This window comes from Hipposideros armiger, unplaced genomic scaffold (assembly GCF_001890085.2).
Source record: "Hipposideros armiger isolate ML-2016 unplaced genomic scaffold, ASM189008v1 scaffold_433, whole genome shotgun sequence".
In the NCBI taxonomy this organism is placed as follows: Eukaryota; Metazoa; Chordata; class Mammalia; order Chiroptera; family Hipposideridae; genus Hipposideros; species Hipposideros armiger.
Genome location: NW_017731783.1, coordinates 522,969 through 538,644, shown reverse-complemented (window position 1 = coordinate 538,644; position 15,676 = coordinate 522,969). Strand labels below are relative to the sequence as shown.

At 40.0% G+C, this 15,676-nt stretch overlaps 1 protein-coding gene across 12 annotated transcripts in view; it reads right to left on the bottom strand.

Moving 5' to 3' along the window:
* Nucleotides 1-308: 308 nt before the first annotated feature.
* DLGAP1 (DLG associated protein 1) overlaps nucleotides 309-15,676 on the bottom strand; it is a 336,066-nt gene continuing 320,698 nt past the window's right edge. For 6 of the 12 annotated variants that reach the window (XM_019665110.1, XM_019665115.1, XM_019665121.1 and 3 more), the window contains 3 exons: nucleotides 10,969-11,060; nucleotides 6,464-6,616; nucleotides 309-3,669 (listed from right to left, as the gene is read on the bottom strand). In XM_019665110.1, coding sequence (XP_019520655.1) covers nucleotides 3,460-3,669; nucleotides 6,464-6,616; nucleotides 10,969-11,060 — 455 coding nt within the window. In that variant the 3' untranslated portion in view covers nucleotides 309-3,459. The remainder of the gene's footprint in view (nucleotides 3,670-6,463; nucleotides 6,617-10,968; nucleotides 11,061-15,676) is intronic. The other 6 variants (XM_019665109.1, XM_019665111.1, XM_019665112.1 and 3 more) reach the window with 1 other exon arrangement.

Sequence of the window (15,676 nt, the reverse complement as noted above, 5' to 3'; positions counted from 1 at the left end):
AAGAAATTCAAGTGGATAAATACATATTGATTTATATAAGTTTGAAAAGCTAATAACTTCTTTCATAAAATATATAGCTTCCTGACCTGAAAATTCCACATCATAGTAAAATTACTTTTAGTTTTCAGTATTTAAATCCCTCATGTAGGATACAAGACCTATCCACCTGCTCAATAGGGACTAGCATATGAGTTGTTACAGTGAAAGTTAGAACAATAGCTTCTTAATTACTTAATTATTCCCCCAAAACACGATTACGTATATTTTGGAAGAAGCAGGACTCTGTAGTGAAGACACACGGACCTGAAAGCAGTGCATTAATTATTTTATTAATTTCTTCTTTTTACATTATGGGAAACATTCATCTATTTACAATTTTTTTTGTCCACACACAATCTAGGTAAATAAGTCTATGAAATTCCAATTCATAAAGCCATAAAAATGTTCCCCACCCCTCCATCTGAAGGCTTTCAAATGAATCTTTTTTTTTTCCAAACCAAAATAATTTTAAAAATTACATTTGGGAATTCAGATATCCTAGTGATTTATATTCCAGTTATTTAAAATATGCATCTAGTCATGTTGTAAAAAAGAAATGGTAAATTCACAAGGATAAGGCTTAAATTAAAGTGGTAATACACAGTAAAACATTAAGGAAACATCTATAAATAACAGAAATATATTGCAAATAAATTAATTCTATTTACCATTTCAAATATTAAAAATCTTTAATCCATTTCTTCATCTCTCTTTACAAAAAGGTTATGTGAATTGTGTGGAAACATCTGCAAAAAATATAATAAATACTTAATTTCTTTGAACATTTTTTGATGTGGGAGACAAACTTCTTTTGTAATCCCCACCCCCCAAGAAAATTCCCAAACATCTTTATACCAAAGTTAAACAAAATAAGTAATTTTTCAGGGTACATACATTTTGCATTATGAACTAAAAAACATTTCTACAAATTACATCAGAAAGAACAATGGAACAAAGGTTATGCTCATGAATGTTAGTTAAAGGGGGCAAGTGGTTAACAAGCAGCTTTATGTGGGGTCATGTTTTTACATCAATAATTACCTTTTTATAAAGTGTTTGTATAATTTGTGTTTTTAAAGAAGGCAAATGTCATGATGCTTGTAGGTATTTAGTGAAAAGGTTTAAAATTGTTACCAAAAATAGGTTATGAATATACAAATACCATTCACGTAGACAAGATAAATAGGCCTTCTCTTGTCTCTCTTTAAAATATCCTGGGCTAAACCAGTTCCCAAAGAAAATATTGTAGGATGATCTTGAATCTTATTAGAAATGTATTTCTTAATCCAAATCTTATCTCTACCTCAGGGCACAGAGCTGTAGTTGGAACATGGGTCTTCGAATGGATGCAGCTTCCTTCACGTTAATCTGTGAGTTCCAAGTCATTTGCAGGATTGAAGGTGACCATAGGCTACCCAAGGTGGCAGTTGGCCTTACTTGATGCAAATTTTGTGTGACCTTCCATTGCTGCTACAAAGTAAAGAAAAGGTGTATTCTGTTTAAAACCAGCAAATACTTGAAGCTCAAAATCTCTGTATGCTCCAATTTTACAAAGCACTCAAGGTGCTTTGTTCACCTTAGTTAAAAGTTTGTTTTTAAATAAGTTAGTAGCCCTTTTCTTGTAAACCACAGCAGTAAACATTTGTGCCCTGTTTATAAAGATAGCTCAAAGCATCAATGGCTCTGAGAGGTAGCGAATTCTCTAGTGGTTTTAGAATATGTCCATAAAAATAGTTGTTGCCAGAATCCATCGCCTGTCTTAATTCGTAAATAAAATTAAATTAGCACCTGGCTATGAGAGTGTTTTTTTTTTTTAAAGCTTCTCTGGTGCAAGCATATTTAATGTATGTTTTTAAAAGTCTTTCATTTTCAATGGTAATTTCTAATGGGTGGGAGCTGGACGTAAAATGCCAGTGATACTTTAAGATCACCACAATCTAAGTGTTTAAAACTGTTACAAGTAAGGGCAATTAAAGATAAATTCAGCTAGACGCAAAATGTAAACTGCCCTTCCATCATGGCTAAGAATATAAACCAATATTCTCTGCCAAAAGCCTTGGTTTCTTTTAGAGTTTGTAAGTCATGACTTTTCCCCTCTGCTCATAGTTGCTGAACCTTGCAGGTCAAATTTCTTCTCTCACTACCTTGGATCTTAAGATGAATGGCAGCTCTTTGGAATGGGGCAGCGTGTCTTTTGGGGTAGAAAATTCATTGGTTTGACATAGGACAAAATCCGTATGCTGGGGTATGATAGAACTCTGGGTAGTAGTGAGAATAGACTAAAGGAGAGAATACGTCTGCAATATGAACTACTGGATTAAAAGAGATGGATGTGTAGCATTCCAAGGGATGATAGGAAAATCCAAACTCTTCTCTGAAAACAGCCTGGCTGCCATATACAGCACTTCATAAGTAGATGTGTACTTATATATGTGTGATTAGGCAGGTCCCCCAGGATAGACACTAACAAATTAACAGAACCAACACTTTGCCTTTTTAAGACCCACCACCACAACAACATAATATACATAGTACAATAAAAGTTAATAAAACATTTCAGGTCTAAATTTTCTTAATAATAGGACAAAAAAACCCCAAAACAATAACAACAACCCTATGTAGTATCTTAAACTCAGCGCTTCTTTTGCCTTGCCTTTCTTCATTTTATTGCCTTTCAGAATAGATTAATTTCCCTGAAAGATCGAATTTACAATCTTCTGCTGATTGAAACATTTGAAGCAGTGATTGATGACGTAACAGTGAGGCAGTTGGTGCAGCTGTGGGTGGTGCCGGTACCGCCAGCACCTGCAGATTTTGCTTCCCCCTTTCCTGCTACACATCCAGGCCCCCCACTCCCAGCCCAACTTCGTCCCCTCTTGGTTTGTCACTCATTGATTCCGGTGAGATGGTGTGATTTCTGAGGTCGGGAATAAAGTGCTCCATCTGCTTTATAAAATAATAACCGTTTAGGGGAAATAAAGGGAATCGGAGCCCTAGTTTCTTTCACGTGGAAGACAGTTAAGTCCCAAAAGATCGCCTTGTGATACTGGATTTCTGAAATACCCTATGATTTTATATTGCTGAGCTCTAGGGACAGACTAGCTTGAGAGAACTGAGGATGGTGGGTGACCTAAAGGGGCCATTTCTACACAGGTGGGTTCGGGCTTGCCGAGAAAAGAAAGGGTTGGCTATTCGGATGAGGCAGGTGACGCATCAGCACAGGTGGCAAAGCTCGGTGAAGAATGTGGGCAGACGGGTCCGGGCAGAGGGGTACCGGGACGGCTCTGAAGATGGATAACTACACCGCGACAGTGGAAGTCACTGGGCTTAGAGACAGAGGGCGCGGAGGGCGGAGGGGGCGGGAAGAGGAGCAGGGAGGACGGAGAGTTGGGGTGACGCCGCGCTGGGGGCCCCGGCGCCTCAGAGCCGGGTCTGCGCCTCGGGGATGTAGATCTCGATGCTGTCGGCGCTCTCGGTGGCCGAGTTCTGGCGGACGGACGCGGCGCGCTTGGCGGCCATCAGGCGCTTGCGGGCCTCCTGGCGCTGCGAGCTCTCCAGCGAGCGCTCCCGGATCAGCGGCGCAGGGCCCTTCGCCGGCTTCTTTGGCACTGGAGGAGGGGCCCTTCTCTCCTGATCAAAGCAGAAGGTTCAGGACATTACACAGCTTCTCAGGACAAGCTTGGGGGGAAACTGGGATAGGTCAGTAGTTAGAACACTTTCTGTTTTTTTTAAACCTAAGGGTGGTTAGTTCTGATCTGCACACTGTATATATATTTTTTCTTCATTATTCTGGCTTGGGTATTCAAAAGATGCAGGACAAAAAAACAAAACAAAACAAACAAACCGGTAAACTTAAGGCCATGGGTAAGGCTGGATTGCAGGACTAAGTCTCTCCAAGGGAAGGCTGTGCGTTTAAAATGCCCCCTGCTGAAAGGCTGCGCTCCCAGCACACTTAGTGTGGTTCTCTCTGGAGGCTCCAGACTCTTCCGGGTGCCAGAGATGGGAAAGGATTGCAGTGCCAGCAGCAGCGTCTTAGAACTCTGCGTCCCCTCTAAGGAGGCCAGGCAGGGGGTGCGAGCAGGGTTCAGAGTTTAAAACCATCACCACCCTCTCTCCGGGCTCACCCAAACCTAAATAGCCAAATGAGGAAGAAGAGATGATAAGACTGTGTTCTTTAGCTTTGTTGATGCCACAGTGAGTTATACCCATTTGTACATCACACACAAACACACAGCAATATTCTCTCCACAGTCACCCTGGAGGGATGACACGGATCATTCCTATACTCGGGCGTGGAATCAGTTCCAAAATGGCTCCCAAAACATCCTGCTGGCTGTCACTCCTTAGGGGCCTCAGGATGTCTCTGGCCCAGAAGGCAATTCCAATCACACACAGACACTGTGCCATGAAAACTTAACACAGGACTGAAAGAGTTCATATGCCTTAGCAGCAATACCACTGCAAAAACAAAAGCCATTCATTACTTAGGCAGCAAAAAAGAATGCTATGAAAAAGAAGGGGGTCTAGACTATAAAGGATTTTTAGGAAAAGGATGATGAGCTATCAGGCTGTGAAAAGGTCCACGTAAATCTGATATTTTCGTTTTTAATAAAATACCCTCAATTTTCATAAATAAATGTGAAAACGTCAGATGTCTCATAAATGTGAAAAGTCTTAAAATATGGATTCTATCATGCTCCAAAGGGAACTCTTTTTGCCTTAATAATCAATGCTCATTACAGCAGTTCCTCCTTGTTGGCATGGGTGAAATGCCCCGTTAAACTTATTACATTGGAGTTGCCCTCAGGCTGTTTAAGGGGGAGTCTTGTGCAGTCCAAAGGACAGAAAAAGGAAGCACAGAGTGCAAACAGTATTCTGCCCACTCTGATTGTGCTCATCCATTTTTTTTCCCCTAAAGTTCATAGCATAATGAAAAGCTCTGATCGTAGACAAAGTGTATAATGATTTAGAAGTCAAGTTAACTAATGATTTACTGTGTAAATGTCGATAGGTTACACATATCAATTCTAAGCATCACTCCTTTTGGACCTTTTTAAATCTTATTGTTGGGTGACTTGGGGTACTTTTAAAAGTATGGACATTGAAAAACTTTTTAGTCATATTTTCCTTTCCTTGTACATTTTATTTTTAACAATATTTTTTTAAAAAATTAATGCATGGGAAATTAAATGGATCAACTCTAGAAACTAAATTACCAGGATGCATGCACATCTGTAATGTTTTCTTAAAATAAGACTAATTTAAAAGCTTATTTAGCAGACAGTTTTAAATACACATTAAAGAACACTAGATTGAGTACAAATGTTGGGCTTCACAAGTGAGAGGCCACACATACATCAATGTTACTTTCATACTTAACACTAAAACCCTCAGGTTGATGGTGACAGAATTGGAGATGAGGGACAGTGATGATAGTGTTTCCCTCCTGTCTACTATGCACTGACCCTTGGGATTGGATTTTTTCTGGGAGCCCACTGACCCCAACAACCCTGATATGATGATGGGCAGCAATAGAATGGATTAGATTGCTGTTAGCTCTCTGATAGGTGAGGAGACCTGAAAAGGGCAGGGCCACCAGTGCTTCAGGGGAATGGCCATGACTAATTTTTATTGTTGAATTTCTTGGAACTCTTTGACCTCAGACTATAGGAAAGCAAAGGGTTAAAAAAGTCGTGCATGACAGGCCAGCTTCAGGAGGTAGACACTGGATACCTGTGTGAGCTTAGTGGAACCACCATAATCAAATGTGAAAATTGCAGTTCATTAATTAAAGTAAAAGAATTTGAGTCTTTATTCCTAAACTGTTGCATGAGGAGCCCAGTGAGCAATATTCCCCAAGGCAAATCAACCCAAAGTAAAATTCTTTAAAAAAAAAAAAATCCCAGTATTTTTGATTATTGTGAAACTTGATGGTGTGTATATTTTTAGACTTGAACAACAGTGATCTCTTTACTACTATATTTATGAAATAATTATGAAAGTCAATTAGTTTTCAGGGCTTCCTATTTTTCTCAGAAACACATTCTAGCCGTGTAAGGAAGTTGAACTCTTGTTCTATGTAATCATTCACTGAAGATCTCATTTATTTTAGTTTAAAAAGCAAAATGGAGGCAGTTCCTTCCAGTGACTAACGTGGTTTAACTTAAAGTTTAATTAACAAAAAAAGCCACATTCCCATTTTCCAATTCACAAAGACAGATTTTTCTTTAAAAATATGCCTGAAACATATTACAGATAATATCCCAAATGATTACTATGTAAACATTGTCATTACAATGAAATTAATATGATATCAGCTCCATTTCACATTGTAAACAGCAAGACTGAATGCAGAAGCCTATTTAGACTGTCCAGTGTTTGTGCAGGCTTTTAAATGAACCATACAAAATCTACATTGTTCTACCTTCTTGTCAAGAGGATCCATCTGTTTCCAATTATTGGCCTTTAACTGATGAAGTTCATCAAATTTCATACTAATGTTTTCTATGGACAACTGCAGCATGTCCCAGAACCCCGCCAGATCCTGGGAGGTGGGTCTTGGATGAGCATTAGGGTTCTGTATAAGAGAAAGAAAAATATTCGTGCTTTAGAGGTGAGCCATGACAGTAAGCACAGGGTCAAAGTGGCATTTGCAAATATTTCAAATAACATAAGGAGGATGAGTTTCTTTTGGTTTTCAGACAGGAGATGAAAGTGAGGCTGCAAATGGTAATTGTATTTAAAGAATTTATACATATACATATATGTATATTTTCAGTATATGGAGGTATAATTGACAAATAAAAATTTAAGATATTTTAAGTATACAATATAATTTTGTGAAAGAATTCCCCACATTGAGTTAATACATTCATTACCTCACATATTTACCGTTTTTATATTTTTTTGGTGAGAACATTAAATTTTACTCTCGGCAGATACAATACAGTGTTATCAACTATAGTCACCATGTTACACATTAGATTCTCAGGCCTAATTCACCTTAAAACTGAAAGCTTGTACCCTTTTACCAACCTTTCCCTATTTCTCCCACCCCTCAGTTCCTAGCAACCACTTTTCTACTCTGTTTCTATGAGCTTGACTTTTTTTTTAGATTCTACTACAAATGGTAATTTTATACATGCGTCCATTTGATCAGTGATTCTCAAATGCCAAGCTTGTAAAACTCTTCTTTTGTAATACAACATCCATCAATGTAGTATGGGGGAGAGTCTAAACATTTGAGAATCCCAGACTATATGATCTACAACAAGATGCATTTAAAAACATTGTATTTAAATGAAAATACCATTGTTGAAAAAATACAGTATATTATTATTAGAGTCAGTATTTGACTCCCTGCTAACCAACTTATTCAGAGAACAGATTTGGAATCTAAAATAAGGTTTGTTTTAATACTCATGTTGAATGAAATACTAGGTAGGGTAAACAGATGGTGAGATAATTGAATTTTCAAAGTACTATATGTTTAAAAACTAAGATGTTCTTAATATTGGAAGTCATTTTATCATATAAATACTTTGAAAGAATTTGGAAATGAATTAGTTTTAAATTGACCATAACACAATACAGCAAATGAGAACACATATCTGTTACATACACATAGATATCTGTAACAACCCATTTGCTAGAAATATTAAACATTCTTTGGTGTTTAAGGATTGACTTTCTTTGCCTCCATCCACATATCCCTGACAAGTACTAGAAAGTGCAGGTCACAAATTTATATGATCTAAGACAGAAAAAACATAACTAAGAGACTAAAGGTGTCATGCTCATTGTTAATCACTACCTGCATAATGGTTAAAAACATTCAGGGTGAGATGGGTGGGAGCTTCCATATGTCACATGTTTGCAGCTGGGGTCAGTTTTGGTTACCTCTGGGCAGTTGGATACACTGTGAAACCTCATGCCATATAATAACGTGAGGTCAGTTTGTACTTTTAAAACCAACCCCTATAAAAAAACGATATCATCAGAATTTCAGAAAGTGTAAGGTCAGTGATCATCAAAATTAATAGATTGGAAAAAAATTTTTAGCCCTTTGAGTGGACTAGCATTATTGTTCTGGCCTCAAAATAAATATAAGTAAAGATGTTTTTATAAACTTATAGTTCTAAAACTACCCATAGTTCTGAATTAACAAAAGAGTTGCTCTGTAGCATTTTGCCATAGTAACCTAAAAGAAGTTTCTTAATATCTAGGTTCAGAAAAGACAGATAGTAGCTTTGACAAAGTACTTCTCAAATGGAGTTTTATGATCTCACAATATATTTTCTTATCTTATTGATAACCAAAAAGTAAATTGTTCATATTTTGGAGTTCACTAAAGTCTTTTAGGCCTTAAGCCCTATTGGCTAAATTGCTTCAGTGCACCAGTGCATGAAATGACAGTTCAGTAGGCAAAGAGTTTGTTTAACTCCGTATCATGAACAATTTGTTCCCTTTTCTCCAAAAATCAGCTTGCCCCCACATCATCAAGGGAATGGATGGGGAAGCAGAGAGAGAGCTTAGGCACTCAGCCAATCTCTGAATCGGTGGATGATGTGACATCCCATATGTAAGAAGTTAGAGCACTTGCCTTGGTCTGAACCAGACCACTTAGAGGTAAGATGTGGCGAAGAGTGTGGGAGGATGAGGAGGACTAGGTTCCTTGCTCCTATCCGTTCATTCTATGCCCAAGAATCTTGTCTGAGATAATATGCAAGTGTTTTCAAGTGTTCTCCTTGAAGAGCTCAAGAAAGGAGAACTAGGGGGTTTGGATGTGACCAATCTTCATGCCACGTTTATGCAGCTTTGTAGACCTAAGCAATGACACCACAAGGCTACTGTGCTTTGTACTGCAGAGGAGGTGAAGCTGACTGATCTGCTCCAGGTCCCTTCAAGAGGGTGAGGAGTGGAACTCAAATTCTGGGTGAAGGGATTTATAGGGATTGCGGTCAAACAGACTGGGTTTTGAAGCTTGGCTCTGCCTCTTACCATGAGGCCCTGGCCAAGCTACTTAACCTTTCCAATGCTAATTTCCTCGATGGTAAACCATCATAAAAATGTCACTATCTGCTCCATAGGGTCGCTTTGAAGATTTACCTAGTTCATATATCTAAATGCTCTTAACATGCGTCTGGCACATAGTGGGCTCCTGACCTTCCCTTCTGGGACATGGTTTGATCAGCCATCAATGGCCCTCTGCCTGCAGTGTAGTTCCACTTCTATCTACCTCTAACATGCTTCTCATATTTTGCCACCTAAGTTCCTCTAGTGGCCAAGAAATATGAGCTCATCAAGAACTAGGAAACATCAAAAGCTGGCTTTAACAAGGTTAACCTTTCCTACAAGACTACACAATTTTCGGGCCGGCCGAGTGGCTCAGTTGGTTAAGAGCTCACTCAAGAGTGTGAGGTCTGACCAACAGCGGTTCGATGCCCAGCCCAAGCTGAGCTGCTGCTGAGCTGCCAACAGGTGGCAGGATGGCTCAGCTAAAAAAAAAAAAAAGACTACATAATTTTCAGAATATTTTGTCTGTAATTGCATCTTCAAAATCTGCATAATGTTTGCATTCTACTTCATAATATACCTGCTCATTATATAATTCTTTTAAAAGGTGTGCTGTGTGCCCTGTAGCATGTACATATCGGCCTCCATGTGTATCTACTGGCCAGTTTGAACAATGTGGCTTTATATAACCTTTCTTACATTTACAGAATAAAGATTCATGTTAAGATCTTGACACATGACCAAGTTTACAAATTAGCAGGAATTCTATACCTGGACTAAAGTGAAGCTTAATATAATATTTGTTTAATTCACTTACAAATCCGTATACTAATATATAGTATTATTTCACAATCCAGAACAGAATTAGGGTCAGGTAATTTTTGCTAAGGGAGGGGAAAACACATTATAGGTGGGGAGTGGTGCAGTTGTAGGAGGGAAGGGATAGCCCCAAACGGAGATTTCAACAACAACAACAAAAGTCTGGTGAGGAGGGGTGGAGAGTACTAATTTTTGCATGCTTTCTATTTTTTCTTGGCTGAACCCTGTCTAGATAAACCCCTTTTAGTCTGTATTTGTCCTTGTTGACAAGAAGATATGGTTAAAACTCTGAAATCACAGTTTGGGCTAATTAGATTGCATATAAGCATGTTTTTACTTTCCACAAGATAAGCAAGTTGCGTTTTATTTTCTTTCTTTTAGATACAGCTTGGCCAACAATTGGCCAATAAAAGCTATACTAATGGAATGACACTTGTAGAGATAGTAGTTTTTTGTTTTTTTTAAACTACTCTTTGTATGTGAGTGAGGAAACGCTTGCCCCTGTATTTTGTAGTCAATTTTTTAAATGTTGTTGGTAGAGGTGTTTTTGTCTTTGTTTTGCTTTATTCTGTTTTTGTATGTACAAGAACATGACTTATTCAATTGTCTTAGGGAGATCAAATCTACACTTTGTGATGCCCTCCATCTCTGGCCCTTGAACGAAAACAGAGAACTCTGATTAGGAAATAGGCTCTGATGGCTATTTCAGAAAGAAAATAATTATCCAAAATGATTTTCTGTAATATTATTTTTGAAATACCAGGCTGCTCCCTATTTTTGTAAGAATAATGAAATTAGAGATGCTGTGTGAAAGCCAGGAAAATGGAAAACTTTCCGCTACCAAAAAAGCAGGAAATGGAGTTTTAACTTGATAGGACTTTTTTCTTTTAAGATTATTTAAGTATGAAATAAATATTTTTCATTTTAAGAAAAGCAGGAAATAGGATTCATCAGAAAACTTTCTATCCCAGGTGGGAGAGTCCAATGGACCTTGACTTGGTTCAAAATCAGTTTTACTTTCGTTGGGCGAGTCTTGACGACACAGTCTTCTCATGGTACTAGCAAGGGAATTGTAGTGATGGGGACGTTACCTACCAGGTTTTCTTCACACAGTTCTCTGAACTGGTAGAATTTCTGGGCCATGAGAAGTTGGGCGCTGCCCACTGCAGTTCGGATTTTCCCTAGAACTGAAAAGAGCAAACATACAAGAAGTTTACACATTATATCTCATTGTTGCGATTTAGTCTGAAAAAGCAAAGAGGAAGTTATGCTGTAATAATTCGGGAAAACAGCACATTCCGCGTGCACACACGCATACAGCCCAATGGCGGTTTGTTACTCAGTTGTTCTATGTAACAGGCTCCTAGGTTAAAGTATAAAATCAACTTGGAAAAAATACATGTTCATTATGCATATTTCTTAGGGATAATGGAGTTTTCCACCACAGCACTGGACCTTACCAAAAGAGACAGTTATGGTTTTTTCCCTTTTACCACAGGGATGAATTTCAAGTGTTTACCTGTATAGTTATGGATTTATTTGAGTCAGCAATTATCGTTTGCTAGCTTGTTTTTCTAACCCAAATCCAAACACAAGAAAAGCCATCCTAACTTGGAGGGGGGACCTCTTGGCACTCACCATATCCCATCCATATCCTTCATTATTTTTCCAGAGCTCAGTCACTGGTACTGTCAGGAAAGAGCCACCGCCAGTTGAAAGACTTTCTAAAGAGTGAACATTTTCAGCCTGTTGCCTAGGGAACGGCAGCACTGTCCCAGCTTTTCCACTCCACCGACCAATGTTTTTGCCAATATAGGTTTAATTCCCTATGCACTGTGCTGAAAATCTTCCCTGTTGCAAGCTACCTCTTGTCTTCCGTGCAGTCTAAGGCCAGAACCTTTCAACATATGGGTGTGCTGAGGTGGGCGGAGTGCTCTGCACAGAGCTGTCCTCAGGTCTGCATTGTCCCATAGGCTCTCCCTGCACCCAGTGGGGACCAGGGCACAGCTGCATGCTGGAGCCCTGCCACTAGGCAGTTCTCAACGCACCCTCCCTGCTAGGAAGGAAGGGGGAAAGGCACCCTCCTCGCCCTTTTGAGGCTCATAGTGAACACTGTAGGGGGAGACTTCTCAAAGTGCACTTGCCCCACTTTGAAATCTTCACAGGGAGGTAGATTATAGGACAGAAGCAATGTTTTTGCTGTTGTTCTTTTGTTCTGAGTTTACAGAGCCTGAGGCTCAGAGTGGAATCAGATTTCCCTTTCACTACCGCATTCCCCAAAAAGTCTGAGGAGAAAAAAAAGGAATAAGAAAATTCATTTTGGCCCAGGGTGTTCTAGTAATTTGCTTCTCTGTTTATTTAAAACGTCCAGGCTAGCTAGTGGTTCATGATGCACATTATACCCAGTCACTACGCAAATATTTCGGCATTCCCACACATGTAATTCAGGGCATTTAGGAACTCTCTAATATGTCACCAGTCACACCAAACAGCTAAAGAGTGGACACTTGCCTACTCAGTGAAAGCAAGGGGTCCCCTTTGACAGCCACCTGGCAGTAATACCTCAGGCCAAAGCGTTGACTGCTTTTCAATCTGCTTTTAAAATCTTTTAAGATTGTTATCCTATTCCCTTTAACGGACCAATCAGTTGTTGAGGTCTCCTCTCCCTTTCTCAGCGCTCCTGAAGCACAGAGGCACAGGGCACTGCAGCAGCTGAGGGTCCGGTCCAGAGCGGCCCGAGGGTCCTGGTTCCATCACTTAGACTAGCCACTGCCCTGGGCAGGCCACTTAATCTGTTTTCTCATATAAAATGGGGCTAATGGTACCTATGTGTAAGATTAAGGTTAAAAGTGGCGATGTATGTGAATTGCTTAGGACAGTATCCGATGTATATAGCAAGCGCTCAATAAAATGTATGTTGGGCCGGCCGAGTGGCGCGATGGTTAAGAGCTGGCTTGGGATGCCAGAGGGCCCTGGTTCGGATCCATATATGAGGGCCAGTGACACTGCCCTCTACAGCTAAGATGCTGAACAACAGCTCAACCTGGAGCTGGGCTGCTGTGAGTTGCCTGCGACGACGTAGGCTGCAGCCCCTGCGGCAGTGGGTTGCCATGGGCTACCGTATGTAGCCAGCAGCCAGCGTGAGCGGCCAGCAGCCGCAGTGAGCAGCTCCCAGAATCCAGAGACCAATCTGCCTCACCCGGGAAGAGCGCAATGATGGTGCCAACTTGGGCCAGTGAAGCAACATCCTCCACAACTAGACTGAAGAACAAAACGACAGCAACTTGTCTGTTCCCCTTCCAAAAAAATAAAAATAAAATAAAATAAAATAAATAAAATGTATGTTATCATCTAGGACCAGGACACTACACTTCCTCTATGAGCGTGCCGGCTGTGAGCCCCACATTTGCTCTGCCCAAAAGAGAAGAGGAAAAAACCAAAGTCTAGATTATTCATCGGTGACCAAACATCCTTGGTTACTTGGGATGGATATGTACTTTAGATGACCAGTCCCAGATCTGAGACAGGTTTGAGAAGGTACTTCCTAAGTGAACATGTGACTTTAGGCACACTCTGAGGTTCCTGGAAACTTCTCTGAAGGATAGGATTGTGACATCAACAAATCTCAGAATGAATCCTAGGAGATTAGAACGAGTTCCTCAGTCTCCAATTTTCTGCCTGGGATCGCACAGCTCCTGGGAACTGTCATAGAAACTCAACCTATTCAGATATACCTTAAAACTTTGAGCTAAGGTTCTCAGTTATAGCCGAATACCTGAGCTATATATATATATATATATATATATATATATATATATATATATATATATATATAAGAGACTGCCATAATAAGAGTAGGTGAGTAAGACAGTGATTCTCAAATGAGGAAAAAGCACTGCTCCAATCATTCAGGCAACACTAATGTAGGTAGAGGCGAACTAGGGTGTCTTCTTAAAGGGAAACAAGGGACATCTTTCTTTATTCAGCATGGTCTGGCAAGAACCCTGGATTTGGAGCAAAAATATCTGGGATGGAGTTGTGGCCCTTCTGCTTCCCAGGTTTTTGCCATCATGTTCCTTGAGTGGGAATTCCCTACTAGTGCCAGGATTATTTGCATTGCCAATGTCCAAGTGATGGTCTTTCCCAGGCCCAGGGTGGGGAGATGACAATTTAGACCAGGAGTGAAACCCTGAAACAGGAAGGCAGGGGACAAGCAGATCCCTGTCAGGAAAGCAAAACACACCTATGCCAAGTCATTGTCACACAAAGAAATTTCAGTTGTGAAAAGAATAGGGGAACCAGGAAGGATCACTTGAAAGAGATGGTAGATGTGAGGTTCAAGTTTTAGTTTTTCTTTTAAAGATTATACATTGTAATGAGAAGCAGAGAAAGACTATTTTGGGTGTGGAGGTCTTTTATGAAACTGTGATTTTAAATATCCTGGCTACATTCAGTTAAAACCCCAGATATTTAGAAAAGGGCATACCTGTTCCCTCCCACTATCTCCCCCCCACCGCCTCCCCCCTGGGTATATGACTTTTAATTGGGGAATAAGGAAGTGGTATAAACAACACAGGGGTGAAGAGGATGAATAATTTCTTTTAACTCTGTGAGTCCGTGACAAAGCGGCATGGAGTTTCAGTATGCTGTGGTGGCAGAGTAAAAATAGACAATTTTCTTGGGGGAAATGCCTGACTTTTTACTAAGTCAAAATCAGTACTTCAATCCTAACGCATAATTCACATGTATAATCTTTAATATTTCAGGAGGAGTTAGGTCTATTCAACTGAAAAGGCAGAAGCACCTCTTTCTTTGACTGCTTTCAATTCTTACTGATTATGCCCAACTCCACCATCATCAGCCTTCACATTAGGCCTCAGAAACAAAGAACAGACATACTTCTTATATCCTCAATGTTGCTTCCCTGAAATCTGGACACTACATATGAATATGAAGGAATATGTCTGACTGTCCCACCAGTGGTGAAGGTTACTATGGTGGACATACTGAGTGAAACGCTTCCCAGGTCCTACCACATCAACTGCAATTCACCTAGTACACCTCTTTTCCACCCTGCCTCTCTGTGTAATATACCAGAAAAAACATAGGCCCCTGAATCAGGAAAGATCAGCTTTACCACTTACCAGCTGCTGATCTTGGAAGAGTTTATCACACTTTCAGACTCTGTTTTCTTTATCTGTCAAATCATCATAATACTATCTTCATCGGATTGATGTTTATTTAATGAAATAATATATGAAAATTGTTCGAATGTAGCAGGAATAACTCCTATATCCTGTCAACATTCTTTAGTTCTTGGGCATTTACCTAGAAACTGAAAGTTGGAATGATCCAAAACAGGGAATTATTTCTCCTGGTAATCCTCACACCCTGACCTTTCTCCCCAATGGTGTGGACTGACTGTCCTGTGTTTGGCTGGCTGTCATTCAAGCAGATTCCCACAAGTGTCCAGGAGTGGATGAATAATTTTTTTAGTCCCTCTCTATACCCGAAATCCATAACAATTATTCAGGGGCCCAGATTTTCTCTCTGTATAGTCTGGCACAGTTTCCCCTACCTATCAGAGCTAGAACAGTGGCCAATTGGCTGCTGGGTGACAGAGATACACAGAGGAGACAGGACCTTAATCAATGCTGGACGCCTAGATCACTCCACTGGAGCATTGTACAGAAAACTGACTCACTGCCAATTGAGGAGTCAGAGCCCTCCTCATGAGCAGCAGCTGCTACTGCAAAACAAGGTCCATCTTGGGCCGGCTGAGTGGGTCAGTTGGTTAAGAGCT